The sequence below is a fragment of the Taudactylus pleione genome, unplaced genomic scaffold (genome assembly GCF_031769625.1).
Source record: "Taudactylus pleione unplaced genomic scaffold, aTauple2 ptg000256l, whole genome shotgun sequence".
In the NCBI taxonomy this organism is placed as follows: Eukaryota; Metazoa; Chordata; class Amphibia; order Anura; family Myobatrachidae; genus Taudactylus; species Taudactylus pleione.
This window is the reverse complement of record NW_028284658.1, coordinates 1,042,366-1,057,460: the sequence shown is the minus strand read 5'-3', so window position 1 is coordinate 1,057,460 and position 15,095 is coordinate 1,042,366. Positions and strand designations below refer to the sequence as shown.

The 15,095-nt window shown below is 43.7% G+C and overlaps 1 protein-coding gene across 1 annotated transcript in view; it reads left to right on the top strand.

Annotated features, from left to right (window-relative positions):
- The first annotated feature begins 472 nt into the window (after window positions 1–472).
- The window catches only part of LOC148514860 (protein-glutamine gamma-glutamyltransferase 5-like), a 66,163-nt gene continuing 51,540 nt past the window's right edge, over window positions 473–15,095 (top strand). Inside the window, exons 1-2 of the mRNA XM_088480774.1 lie at window positions 473–550; window positions 14,743–14,922. Coding sequence (XP_088336900.1) covers window positions 541–550; window positions 14,743–14,922 — 190 coding nt within the window. The 5' untranslated portion in view covers window positions 473–540. The remainder of the gene's footprint in view (window positions 551–14,742; window positions 14,923–15,095) is intronic.

Sequence of the window (15,095 nt, the reverse complement as noted above, 5' to 3'; positions counted from 1 at the left end):
TGGCTCCCCTATCCCTCTAAATAATGCATTCTGTGCTCCTGGGATCTTAGTTTAATCATTTTGAAACTTCATTTTTTGATGTGTGTGAATTAGTCATGGCTGTATTATGCTCCTAGCCTGCACTCTGCAAGGAATGTCCTTCATCATGGACTTTAAATAACCTTTAATGTCAAATAAAGGACAACTGCTGAATGCTGCTCTTCTCAGGCAATTGATTTGGCAGCCTTAAATCCCCTTGAGCTGGTATTGGAAAAACTATGCAATAAACAAATCTCTGTAGTTTGCAACATTGCCATAAATTGGCAAATGCTATGTGTCATGCTAGTCTGGTTTGTGTGTAACAGTGCATGCTTCCTATAATTTAGTCAAATATCACTGAAAGTAAGGAGGATCTGGGAAGAGAGGAACAGCAGGAGGAGGCAGGTTGGGCAGGATCTAAATATTGTTGCGAAGTTGATTCATTTCAGTATGATGCATTTCATTCTACACAACACATAAAAGACAGACACATAAGAGAGCTGTCAGCTGTAGCTGATCACTATGGATTACCGTAAGTACCTTAATATTAACTGCTACACATAATCAATTTGTGGTTTGGATCTGTATTCCATCTATTGTGCTGAATTGTGTAATTGTGTGAACTAAGATGTAAACAGACAGCGGACATATTATATATATTATAGAGTCCTTTTTATGCATCTATTGAAATCTTCGGTTGTGCTTTTTTTAATCTCTTTATTACAAAATGTGATCACAAAAGTAATTATCTACTAGCAAAAGTGATAATACTGTAAATAAACCTATTTAGTTGCTCTTATCTTTTTGAGATATACAGTACATAAATAAATGGCATCTTCAAACCTATTCACCTCTTTAAATAATTAATTCTGTGTTAGGTACTTTCAGTATTTTTTGGCATTTAATCCGAGTTTTAGCAAAATATTGTATTTATTTGAAGGAATTTTATAGGTTACACTATAATTGTTCAGTTTAGTAAGGTATATAGCAAATTTGAATGAAAACTTCTCTGAAAAAGAATTAGGACTTTTGTCACGGAGAAAGGGGATATCACCAATTCCTCCAATTTAAAAGAGGGACTCTTAAGAAAAATCACTGATTTCTGTTGCAGTCCCTGTGTTTTTGCAGTTCACCATGTCCCCATAGACTGCTATGAGGACTGTGGTGTCAGAGTGATTAAATAAGATGCAGAATTACACTGTTAAGGCCCCCATACATCAGCAATTGATTGCAGCCATCGTGCAATTTGCAATCGATTGTGTATAAAAATCTTTCCCTTTTTCAATCGATTGCAGATTGTAGAATTGCCACAATCGATTGAAAAAGGGAAAGATTTTTATACACAATCGATTGCAAATTGCACGATTGCTGCAATCAATCTCTGATGTATGGGGGCCTTTACTGTACGTAACGTCATCAATGGGGAACCTGTGAAGCCAGCTTCCTACTCTAGAAACCTTTTATGGGTCATGGCTCACTGTACATGCTTTTTTCATTATTAAAACAAACTTTTCTTGTGTTTATGACCTGGAGAGATGCATGTAAAATGATGCTTAGGAGCATATTCAATTTGCGAAAATAGAAAAAAACCTTGTGATGTGGGGGTTTTCCCGCAGCCGCAAGGCTTTTAAAATTCAATTGCCTGCGATAAAATAAGGCGTGATATTTTGCTATTGACATGGCTCTTTTCTCACAGCAAGTCCAATTTTTCCTAAAATCATTATTTTAAGGAAAAATTATAAGGACTTGCTTCAGAACCCACTGAGACAATCCCCCTAATAAAGCAATTATTTTTAATTTAAATAAATTATCTTTTTTTTTTTAATTGGCCTAAAATTTATCCATAAATTAACAATTTTTTCCCCTACTTTTCTTTGCATTTTTCGTTTTATTTGTTTGCAATAACATATTTCTACTTAAAAAAATGCCATTTACTGCCTTTTTAAAACAATATATTTTTCTTTGGGACAGTAATAATTTTTATTACTGTTACCCAAAATTCTATTTTATTGTTATAGCGTACAGACTGTGCCTTCATTTTTTCTTATATTACCCACTGGGTTTTGCCCCCCAAAAAATCACAATACGATCGATTTGTTTCTATTGGATACCACGGGTATCAGGAGCATGTTTACCTGCGGCAATACAAAATAGGTTACGATACCCGTTTAAATTTTTGTGGAGAAAACCATACACCCATTTCAATATGGCCCATGGAGCTTATTTTTAGGATGTATATACTGTATGTCCAACTCAGCATGTTCTTAAAGGTCTGGTGCAATTTGCCAGTTTGAAGATGTTGGTCAGTGAAGTGTCATGTATGGCCTAGGGCTCTATTTACTACAATCCACATATTGAATGCATATTGTAGTGTGATATTATCGACTGAATTTGCATTGCGAATTCAGGCAATATCACAAGGATTTACTACAAATCCTTTGCAGGGACAGAGCTTGCAATAAAGCTCTGTCCCTGCGAATCCCATCCGCACACTAGTCACGGTATTTTCGCAAAAAATACCGTGACAAAGTGCCCGCGCATAAGCAAATGATCACACAAGAAAACAGTAATTAACAGTACAAAACAATACAGGACAAAGACATGGTTTATAAATATTGCTGCATTAGCGATCGTAACACTTAAATAAGTAGCATGCCGCCAGCAACCAAGTGTTAGGTGCCCTTGTGGGGAGTTAGGAGTAAATGATAGTGAAGATGTATGAACCACCAAAGTGGCATCAGTACACGTTATGTACGCATATCCTGCTTCTCCCATATGTATTATTGGGGGGCTGGGTGGCATATGACAGGGGCGCTAGGCACCCCTGTAATTATTAGCGCTTCTATCTATAAGATAGCAGCGACAACCAGCTGGGTAATGTATGAACAGTCAGTTCATCTGACCGTTCCGACAGCTGCAGCTATTGGTATCGAAAGCTGCAGCTGGCGATGCCCTGCCACCACAGCAGAGACAGCACTGTCTGCCGCCTCTAGGGGCTGTACACAATCAACAGTTCCCCCTCTCCCAAGCAGGTGGGTGCAGGGGTAATAGTGTGAATAATAAATAAGTACTATTGTTTTTTACAGTGGGACTACAGGTGCCAGTATGCCTGCCCTTTGGCACTTGTGAAACTACAAGTGCCAGCAGGTGGCCGGCACTCGTACTCCCACTGTAAAAAAAATAGTAAAAAAACAACATGACACACACACCGTAGAAAGTAAAAATGTATTACATGCATAACACACTCACACATACTTAGCTTCTGTCAGATGTTCCGTCCACTTCTCCCATAGAATTCCCACATCTACCTGTGAAAAAAAAATCCAACACTCACCTACCTCCTGGCTAGGTTGCAGTCCAGTGCTGGTTTGCAAAATAGGGGGAACCCCACCCCATTTTTTCCCCTATTTTTAAATCAGGATTGGCTCTCAGAGCCCAGTACTGGTTCCTAAAATATGGGGGAACCCTACATGTTTTCCCCTCATATTTTTAGAACCAGGACTGGCTCAGGAGCCCGGAGCTGGTTATGCTTTGGGGGAGGGGGGGCCTTTACATAATTTTTTTTATAAACATAACCATATAATCACTTGCAAACACGCAAGCAGCCTGCACATATCTCACTGATATATGCTGGCTGCTTGTTCGGGAGGGAAGCACGGGAATTATACACCAACGGGAAATACGATCCTGACAAAAATGGGAGCTTGGTAAATTCTCAAATTTCTTTTTTAAAAAAATAGTTTTGCAGCAGTTCACAGTCAGGATTCTATCTCGCAGATTTACTAACCTCAAACAAATCAAAACCACAGAGAAACCTCACTGAGAATAGAACATTGAGGACCTGATTCTGAGTTGGATGCAATGGCGAAGTCGGACCCAGTAGAGTGATTATTTTTATTCTGCACATATGTCTAAATCACACCGTACAATCATTCAGATAGTGGGTCTCATTCAGACCCGCTCGCAAGTGCTCGATGTTGATCGACAGCTCATCCCGTTTTGTAGGCGTGGCGGGGGGGTGGTTTCACAAACGGAGGCATTCCCAAGCGAACGCCTGCCATTTGTGTTCGGCCCCACTGACATCACCAGTGATGTCAGTGGGAGAGCTTCCGGCTCTATTAGACCATCATCCTGGCCGCTCGTTAAAGCTGTGGGTGGTAACCCACAGCCTAGCAAGCGGCCAGGAGGCCGGATCATTTTTAGATGCGGTCGCCCTCATTCAGAGCGAGCGGCTCTGAATGAGGTCCAGTGTGTGCACAGAGTTGGGTTTTAGAAATGCTTTGGGCAATCCTGGGCAGTGCAAGGGAGGTGGTTTAGCGGATGCACGGGGATTGTCCATCTTATGTGCATGTTATGGGAATGGCACAGGCATGTCGCTGATAGTGGTTGTTTACAGAGAGTGCAAGATACGACCGGTAGTGTGTCCACCAATCGGTATATCAACGTATACAGACGCTACAAGTAGGCATCTCAGTCCTTGCACATTTGGATACACACTTGTACACTGGGGCAGTGTCGGACTTTGGCATGAAGGGCCCACAGGGGAACTTAATGGCAGGGGCCCGGTGAAGGGGCGTGGCCAGACTTTGGTATGTGTGGCCATCAATCAGAGGTGTGTGGTCATCCCACATTATTGTAATTCAATATTCAATTACCCTTTTATTAGATTAGCAATAATCCATGCCCCCCGTTAATTAAAATATCAATAATCGGTGAACCCATTAGGTTAGCTACATATATATATATATATATATATATATATATATATAATCAAGCATACAACAACCAAGAAGATGGCACTCAGAGACTTAGAATCCAGTGAAAAAAAGAAAGCACCTTTTGTTAATGGATTCCAAGTCTCCTAGTGCTGCCTTCCTGGTTGTTGTTATATATATATATTGGGCGCGAGGTTAAGCGAGGAAAAAACCTTGCGCCAATTTTGGATTAACACGGATATGCGCGCTCCCGATACCCTCGGTATCCAATTTAAAAAAAGTGATTGTGGAGATTTCAGTTATGAAAACCCCACGCCGCATAAAAACTTTAATTCTACACTTACCTGCCTGGGGGTCTCCGCGGCTCCCGGTGTCCTCCCCTCTATTTTCTCACTGGAGAGGGGGCTGCTGGGAGGCTCCAGTGGCTGGTGGGAGGGGCAAGGGCTGCTGGGAGATGTAGTTCTCCCAGTGCCTATTCCAGGGGGGCACACAGACTTTGGGGGGGACACTCACCGGGGGTCACACACACAACACTCATACACACATACACTCACTCCTACACACTTACAAACACTAACAAGCACTCACACATACTGACCCTGCTGCAGAAGACCCGGCTTCCGACGCTGGATGCAGAAGACAGCGCCGCAGAAAGTAAGTATTTAAGGACTAATTAAGCTAATTGGAAACTTCAAATTGCTTAATTAGTCCCCAGGGGGTGCTGCCGGGGTCCCAGAGCAAGTCCCACTGATTTTTCCTAAAATTAACGATTTTAGAAAAAATCAGACTGGAGGTGCGAGAATATAATCCTCCTGACGTTCAAAAAAGAGAAAATCCCGCACCTAATTGAATAGCAAAAATCCCGCACCTGCAGGAAAAACCTCGCAGGTGCAGGATTTTTCTTGCCCCCAAATTAATTAAAGCACCCTTTTCAATACTGGATTACAAACCTCTGAGTGCCGCCTTCCTGGCTATTACGGATGTTGGGATGAGAAGAGGGAAACGGAGCATGGTGTTTAGCAATAATGTTATCTTGAGCGCCGGATCCTGTGTGTTTATTTATATATATATATATATATATATATATATATTAGGGGTGAGCGGGTTCGGTTTTACTCGGTTTTACTCGGTTCTTATCGCCACTTTACCGCAAATTTGGCTCGATTTTATTCGCTATTCAAAACACATGTTCGGCGATAGTCAATAAAAAGATCCGGGTAAAACCGAGTAAAACCGAACCCGCTCACCCCTAATATATATATATATACACACACACATACACAGTGTACACAAACATAGTAAAAATACTTGTATATAGTGTACGTATATATAGTATACACATACAGAGCATAAATACATACATATACATAGATATACCTAGAATACACATACACACATACATACATACACCTAGAATACACATACACACATGTACATAGTACTATACACAGGGATACGTTCAGTATCCCAGCGCAGGGGATGCCGGCGCTTAGAATACCCACGCCGGAATACCGACACCTGTCAGAATCCTGGGCCATCATCCCGAAGGTAAGTAGCGGGGTTGGGGGGAGGGTTAGCCACTAGGGGGAGGGTTAGGGTGCAGGGAGTTTAGGTTTAGGCACTAGGGGGAAGCTTAGGTTCAGGCACCAGGGAGGGAGGGTTAGGGGTAGAGAGAGGGGGAGGGTTAGGACACCTACCGACAGGTGTCGGTATCCTATCCTCAGAGTCGGCCATAGGCAAAATTTTGGCTGGTGCCCCCTAGCAGTAGTTCTATCCCAGCACCCCTCTTCAAGCAGCGCAGATCACAGCAGCAGCCAGAAACATTCGCCCACAGCAATCCTCATCCAGCAGAGCAGCAGCACTCATCACCCCTCACCCGGCCAGCACACAGCACCCCTCACTTATGCTGAGCTAACTTAAGCTGGGTACACACTTGTGTACCCAGTGCTGATGTCGCATGCATACACACTTGCCGATGCCGATATTGCCTGTCATACTTGCATGCAGGTTCGACGGGCGATGTCGCTGACGACGCGTGGGAGCGTGCATCGTCAGTGACATAGTGGGAACACACTGGCCGATGTGCCCGATATGTAATTTGAACTGCTGGATCGGACAACATATCATCTAGTAGTGTGTACTGGGCATAAGTCAAAAACTCACTCTAAAGAGCTGCCAGGCTACCTGTGAAGCTGATTGCTGAAGCATAATATGAGAATGCAGCTGCCGTGCGTAAACCCCTGCAGTGTTTCCCAGCTCCTAGTCATTCCTGTGCTTGGTGTCTGGCAAATACATTGCCCCCACAGGAAAAAACACACTGCCCCACAAAGGGAAAAATTCAAATACATTGCCCCACACAGGAAAAAACACACTGCCCCACACAGGGAAAAATTCTAATACATTGCCCCACACAGGAAAAAACACACTGCCCCACAAAAGGAAAAATACAAATACATTTCACCCACAGGAAAAAACACACTGCCCCACACTGGGAAAAATACAAATACATTGCCCCACACAGGGAAAAATTCAAACACATTGTCGCCACAGGAAACAATACAAATAAATTGCCCCACACAGGACAAAATGTGCACACATTGCCCGACACTGGAAAAAAAATCGAATACATTGTCCCCACTGGAAAAAAAACACATTAGCCTCATATAGGAAAAAAAAAATCATATACATTTCCCCCATAGAAAAAAATGCATTGCCCCAGACAGGAAAATATTCAAACACATTATCCGTTGAGAGTACCCCCTATTCCCCTTGCCCACAGGACATTGGGGTAGATGTATGATAGCGGCACTTAACGTGCCGCTTTACCGCTTCCTGCTTCGCCTCTTTACTGAGGCGAAGCAGGAAGCACTACCGATGAGATGTAAGAACATCTCATCGGCCACAGAGGGGGAGCATTAACCCCGCGTGCAGACTTGGAGCCGGCAGCAGCCCCAGCAGGGACAGCGCTGTCCCTGCTGTGGGGATAGGCTAGCGCCAGGCTGTAGCTGTCGATAACGACAGCTACAGCCGGCCGAACGGTCATGCGGTATGACGGTTCGTACATGGCCCTGCCGCTTGGCGCTGCTATCTTGTTTATAGCAGCGCCGATAATGACGGGGGCGCAAAGCGTCCCTGTCATTTACCGCCCAGACCCCCGATCATACATCGGGTAGAAGCGGTATCAGCGTACATAACTTGCGCTGATACCGCTTCTAGGCTTCGTACATCTACCCCATTGCAGTATGAGAGAGACACACAGATACAATATAAATATATCATTTACCAGGAGCAGGTAAGGCAGGACACGCAGACAGGTCACAGGGCTGGTTTAGCTGTGCTGGGCTCAGGGCTGGCAGGGTTTCTCTTCTGTTTTCTTTTTTCGCAACGGCGACAGCCCGCCTCCTTCTCCCTCTTCATTACGGCCCACGGCTGGCAGTGTGCTATAATGAGTCAGTCTGACTCATTATTAGTACCTGTCTGGTGCGGCCGGCTATGGGCCCCTTCATAGCGGCAGGCCCTGGTGCCATGCACTGGCTGAATCGCCGATAGGTCCGCCGGACCAGAGCCCATTTTAGTTGCTGTCACCAGAGCTGCCGTCCAGGTGCCCCAAATCTCCGCCTGCCCTAGGCTTGGAATGCCCCTAGGCATTAGCCTGTGTCGGCTCTGCCTAACCTTGTCAGGATGCCGACGTCTGGATTTTGACACCTATAGCCCGAGCGCCGGCATCCTGTAACCATTTCCATATACACATACATTGTATACATACATTTACATATTATACACATCAGGGCCGGATTATAGGGGGGGCGACAGGGGCGGTCGTCCCTGGGCCCCCACACATAGAGGGCCCCCACACAGTGATCCCAAAGAGAACATTACTGGAGGGCAGAACAGCATTTCGCTGCCTGCGCTCCAGTTCACCTCCGTGGCTCAGTAGTTTGGTGCGCTGGTCCCCGCCCCGGTTCTCAGCTGCAGCGGTCAGTGAACATATCGGCAGAGAGGCCACAGCAGCACACACCCCTTCACAGACTCTGCGCTCAGGGATGGCCGCAGCTCTTGCCGCTCGGGGCTGACAGAAGTGCCTGTAGGCTCTGAAGTGCTTTCCCCACTGCTGCCGCTCTACTTCAGTAGTCAAGTGCCGGGCCCGGCGGAGGAAACGGATTTGCCGAACCTATGAAAAAGAGGAGATGGAGATCCTCTGCAGTGCTCCGCCTCCACCCACTAACAAGTAAGTATACAGTACTGACATGTCGGGCAGTGCCTGCCGCAGCTCTCCTGAGTCCTGCACACAGACCCTCAGCCAGACTCACCACACTGGGGGCCCCCACAAACCATAATCCGGCCCTGATACACATACAGGAAAACGTGGGGGGGAGGGTTTGGGTCACACATTATTGTTTATTCTACTTAGTTACCTGCAGCCATGCTCAGGGCAGCAGGTGACTGGAAACATTTCCTGGAAGGAGAGATGAAGCATGCTGCATGATGTACAGCAGCCATCAGCCAGGCTCTCACTCACTATGATAGAGAGCACTTAGAGCAGGCAGCTGTGCAGGGGAAGGAAAGCACTAACTGCAGTCCGTAGAGAGGAGGGGCGGAGCCAGGCTCCTCTGTGACTCGTAGTCTCTTTGTATCTCGACATTTCCTGTTCCTGCCCCCTGCACCTCCCTGAAGCAGCCTGGGCTCTTCCAGCCTACTCCACCTCCCCCCTGCAGCAGTTTAGGTGCTGCTAGCATCCTGCTCAACCTCCCCCCTGCGACAGCCTGGGCGCTTCCAGGATCCAGCCCCACCTCCCCCTGCAACAGCCTGGGAGGGTGATTCCACCCTTCCTGTAGCAGCATTGGGTCCAGACTCCTTGCTACAAGCCGGCCCCCCCTCCCCACGCCTGACGTCACCGGCACCTCCGAATCCAGAAATTGTAATCTGGTGGCGGGCTGGTGCAGACAGTGCCAGTGAGACTGCCACCCACTGCACTCACTCACCTACCTCCTGCCACCCGCAACCAAGTGTGTCAGTGATAAGCTAGTGACCAGCGCTAGGCCACGCCCTCCGGCAATAGAGGGCGTGGCTATAATGCAGCGGGGCCCACCGGGAAATACCCCGAATCCCCGGCAGCCCAGTCCAAGCCTGCACTGGGGTAGGGTTTTGTACCAGCATTAGTATAAAATCGCAGACATGTGACCGGCAGAGAACGCAGGCGTGACTGCGACCAACTTAGAATCAGGCCCTGAATGACTATCAATGTATTTTCCATTCTAACAATAGAAACCCAAGATTTATTAAGCACTGGGTTTCAAAACCACTGCAAACCTACCAAAACTCACCAAAAAAAAATGACCTGTCTGTGTAAGTTTGAAGAAAGCACTGCACAAATCAATATGATCTTGAAAAATTAAAAAAATAAAAATATATATTTTTGTAAAAAAAAATGGCACGGGCTCCCACCTATTTTTTACTACCAGTACTAAGTTGAGCCAGCCAGGACTGGTGACACTGTAACCTACCCTCCAACATGACCCATTTCATTAGGTAGAGAATGCTCTACTCCTGGACTTCTTTCTTAATGTATGATTGCAGACACCTGTGTTGAACTAGGTAATTGATAAGACAGGTGTTTCTATGCAGGTGTCTGCAATCATTAATTAGGTGGGAAGTCCAGGAGTTGAGCATTCTGTACCTAATGGAATGGGTCATGTTGGAGGGTCTGCTGTAACAGGAGGACACTTGTCATTGGGACCCCCTGCCATAATAGTAACCATCCCTACAGTGGCGTAAGTTCAGCCCAGACGCCCAGAGGCAGGTTATAATTTGGTGCATGTCATAGCCGCTGACATTGTAATTAGTAATGTAGCATTTCGCATGCAGATACTCCCGCAGTCGCACACAGAATATAGACATGCCGCATATAATTTTAATCAGCAGAAGCTGCTTGTGCGTCCGTTTTGCATTGCTGTGCAAATAAGATGCATTTGAAGGGAAATATTTGCATGAAAAGAAGCTCTGTGCTGCCGAGTCACTCTGCGCTCACACGTTATGTGTAACGCAACTTGTGGCGCACGGAAGATGTATGGAGTGGGACGGGGAATTGTGAGAGGGTGCACAGGGACTGCTGCACGGGTCTGAGGCTAGGGCTGCTGCCAGGGAGGAGTGCGACGGGGAGTTGTGAGTAAGGAGAGGCTCCAGATGTGTCACACGGACATAAGAATCTGCTGAGTAGCAGCAACACCAATGAGTAGGGACAGTCTATAGATAGACATAGACGGAGGCGGCAGCTGATGGTCTGAGTGTATGGTGGTTTCTCAGGTGCCGGGAAGAGGTGTCATGTATTGGGTGGCCGTGACGGTCAGGGCCGTAACTAGGGTAGTTCAACCTGTGCCATGGGCACCGTAGGGCAGGCTGCGCTGTTTGGGCATGTCAATTTTCCTGTTTATTATCATTCTCACTTGTAGCTTCCTCTTCTTTTATCCCCAGCATCTCCTGGCCTCCCATATCTCTTCCCTGGCCCTTCGCCATGAGGCCATGGCCCTTTTTCAGGTGCACTATCAAAAATTGAGAGGGGGGGGTGTTAATGCTCTCTCTGGCACATGGCACCAAAAAGTCTCCGTGTACATAGATACAGTCCTAAGTGGGTTGAATATATTGTTGGCAATGGAGGAGGTGCCCCTTCAGTGCTGGGGCCCGGCAGCAGGTGCTTCTATTGTCTCCCATAGTTCTGCTCATGCATCACTAGACTGGTAAGCCCCCCCTCCCTAAGGACAACCAGGCATGGGCACTTCTCCATACCAAAACACACACTGAGGAAAAATCCTCACAAAGGCGCTAATGTGGCTAACAAAATAAACGGTTAAACACAAATAATTAATATGAATAAAATCCCACTTGAATCATAACATGCGATTACTGTAATGGTAGCAGCTACTAACGGATAAGGAGCTTGGCCTTATCAAGTGTGGTTATAACAGATACAGCAAAGAAGAAAGAGCGCTGACCATTAACAGTATCACAGTTTATTGATACCAACAATTCACTATACTATATATACCAATATGAATTGCTGGTCACATAGACCTAATCACAATATTACAAATATATATACAAAGATCGATAGATGAAAAATAAAAAATAGGAAATACAAAAACACAATATACGAAATCACTATTAAATACGCTGCACTTAAATGACCCAATTGAAATAATAACCACTAATATAGTAGTGGTACTATGCAGCATATGTATATTGGAATACACATCAAATAAAACAGCCTCAGGCGCCTGAAGACCTATATAGAAATGCCCTTCTGTTAAAGAGTTAATGAATGGTGTTCCACAGCCAACAATTAAAAATTCCTTGGCATAATGTCATGAAAAATATTGATAAGAGATAAGTATTCCTTGGTTCTCTCTTATTCTCAAAGATTTAGTTATGAGGTAAAATATTAATGAACCGGTTCAGCAGCAAACGATTTGCAATGTTGCAAAACTAGCAACAGTCAATAGGCCAGCCAGCTGAGTGCAGTATAACCTTAGATTGAAACAATGTGCTGCATTTAATGAATAACATTAATTCAGCAGAAAGTCTGAAAGAAGTTCCATATTCTTTTAATCAATCAGAGTAATTCAACATAACCGGCAGACAAAGCAACTCCCAGGGTAGTTATTTGTATTTACCCTCCGTATAGTGCTCAATTCCACTATTAGCGTGGAAGAGACTTTTGGGCTAAGGCTTGTTAGATAGATGCAGCTTACCGCTACCGCATGGGGAGACTCCAGAGGTACAGTTCTTACTCCGGGTCACTGTCTGGAGTGGAGCGTAAGCCTTCGGCTGCTGTGCCGCGGTGTACACCAAGTGCCGAAGCACGTTGATCGGCTGCCACACTGGCCAGATAATAGCAGCTGTAGTCCGGTCTTTGAAGAAGTTGAATAAGGTCATGTCCTAGGCTGTAATGTTGAAGAGGGTGGAGCTTGACGCGTTTCTCAGCCACGGCAAAAAGGGGCTGTTTCCTCAGAAGTACTCCCCCTCAGAAACTCCTGTCTTTTTATACACACTCCCTCTGTCAATCAGGGAGATTATTTGAACCTGTTGCTCACCTCATTCTCTTATTAACCTATTCATATGAATAGTTCCTCAGTTTAAAAAGGAATTTGCGTTTTTTTAAAAAACTTTTCATCTACTCGTATTTTCAAATGTTGGTATTTTCTAAAAGTGGGTATCAGAATCATGGCAAGTTTATATTATACAAACAGCATTCTAAAGATAATAATGATTTTAATAATAATCACATGGATTGTATAGAGCTTAAGATAAACTACTGTATACTGCATATTGCTATTACTTAACACAGAAAGAGAAGGAGAATCCAGATAAAATAGTGCTAAAAAACTATGAGGGACCTCTAACTTTAATAAAACATACTGCTCAAAAAAAAACTTATAATCAGTAAATCTATGATAAATCTTCAGTGCGAACGTCCCTAACATAATATCTTAAATAAAAATGCTTCTAAATGATTAAAGATAACAGATAAATAAATAAAAATAAAAATAAATAATAATAAATAAAAATAAATCAAAACTCATAATATGAAGTAAAGGAAAAACAAACAAACATCCAATAAACCTGCGTATGTATATATACACTTCCAAAGGATGTGCATGTATAAATACATGGGGCACAACAACAGATATAGGGCACTCTGGAGTATAAGCAATTCTAGTTACAATAACCTACTTGAAAAATAGGGACTGGGGCGGTCGATGATGTCCATATTGGACTATATAGGGGCAGATAACACTTAGGCCCCTACAGAAAAAACAGAAATGGTGCAGGTGCATGAGGTACCAGACCCCCAGGGAACTGGAGTCATCCAACAACCCAAAAACACCTCCCACCAAATTTCAAAGACACAAGACAGACTACTATAACAGGTTAATATTAAACTCCATTAAGTTCTATTGTATCATTAAGCCCTTTAGGGGCTAGAGTGTCAAGTTTAAATATCCAAAAAGCTTCTTTTCTACATAGTGACCTAAATCTGTCACCACCTCCTATTGTTGGTTTAATTTGTTCTATCGCTTTAATTTTAATATTCTTCTCCATACCGCCAGAACTTTGGGTATGGATGTAATTATTTATTATTATTATTATTATTATTATTATTAATAATAATAATAATAATAATAATAGTAATATTGTTCTTCACAGGTGGACTGTATATTTTTTTTTAAATAATCACACATACACACACGTTCTTCAATTAATTATTATTATCTGAAAGAATTCCTCTTCTCAACGGGACTACTTTCTTTTGAAGATGGCAAATGCTCTTGCAGTCAAGCTCTAAAATATAATATTTTTGGAGCTTGATGAATTTAGTTCCCCATTCTAGTGTATGGGGACAGCGGGACAGATCGGGATTGAAAGGTAAGCAGGAGATATCAGAGTTATCTCCTGTGTTATCTTTATAATGAATAGCCCCAAACCTTAATTTCTACAATATAAAAAAAAATTAAGTGATGATGAATTGGCCCCATAATATGATAATTACCATCCCCAACTATCCATTCTTAATGAATAGAGCCCTAGATGTTTCACAGTTAAGTAGTAATCAATGCATGTATAATTGTGTGCTAGTCAAGTAACATTCTTACCTGATTCAGGTTTATATGGACTAATGTAATACGGTGAGAATTTAGAAAATGTGACAGTTTAGCAGTAAACTCTCGCATTGGTCAAGTTGTATCTTCAAAATGGGAAAACATCTGGATGATAGTTTAAATCATGAGAGTTTTTTGAGTCTAAAAACGTGAGTTTTCACGTTCTCAGACTCTATCACATTGGGCGATTTTAAAAAGTGTGAGAGTTTCCTGCTAAACTCACACCCTATTACATTTGTCCCATAGTATACAGTATTTATTTACCAATAATCCTTTATAGTATATTTACCAATATTTACACATTCCATCCTCCACTCCACCCAGTCATACAACTGAAACCTTTTGTTTATTAACAGCACCAGAAATTTCAAGGATCGACCCCAACAAACTCCAAAATGTACAAGAGCATAATACACACAGCATCCGCAGCAGGGAGCTCTATCTCCGTAGAGGCCAGCCATTTAACATCAAGGTTGTGTTAAACTCCCTGGGCAGAGAGAAGAAATTAAATAACTTGAGGCTCATAGCAGAAACAGGTATGTTATTTGTCATCAGTACTCCTTAAAGGATATGCCCATCCAAACATATATATTTTTTTATATTAAACCAGCCTTTCCTAAGTGTCAGAACATCAGTAGTCCACTGAACAGGATCTCTAATCGGGGGTTACTCAAAGACTACTCATAACTTTCAACCGCTTCGACAACTA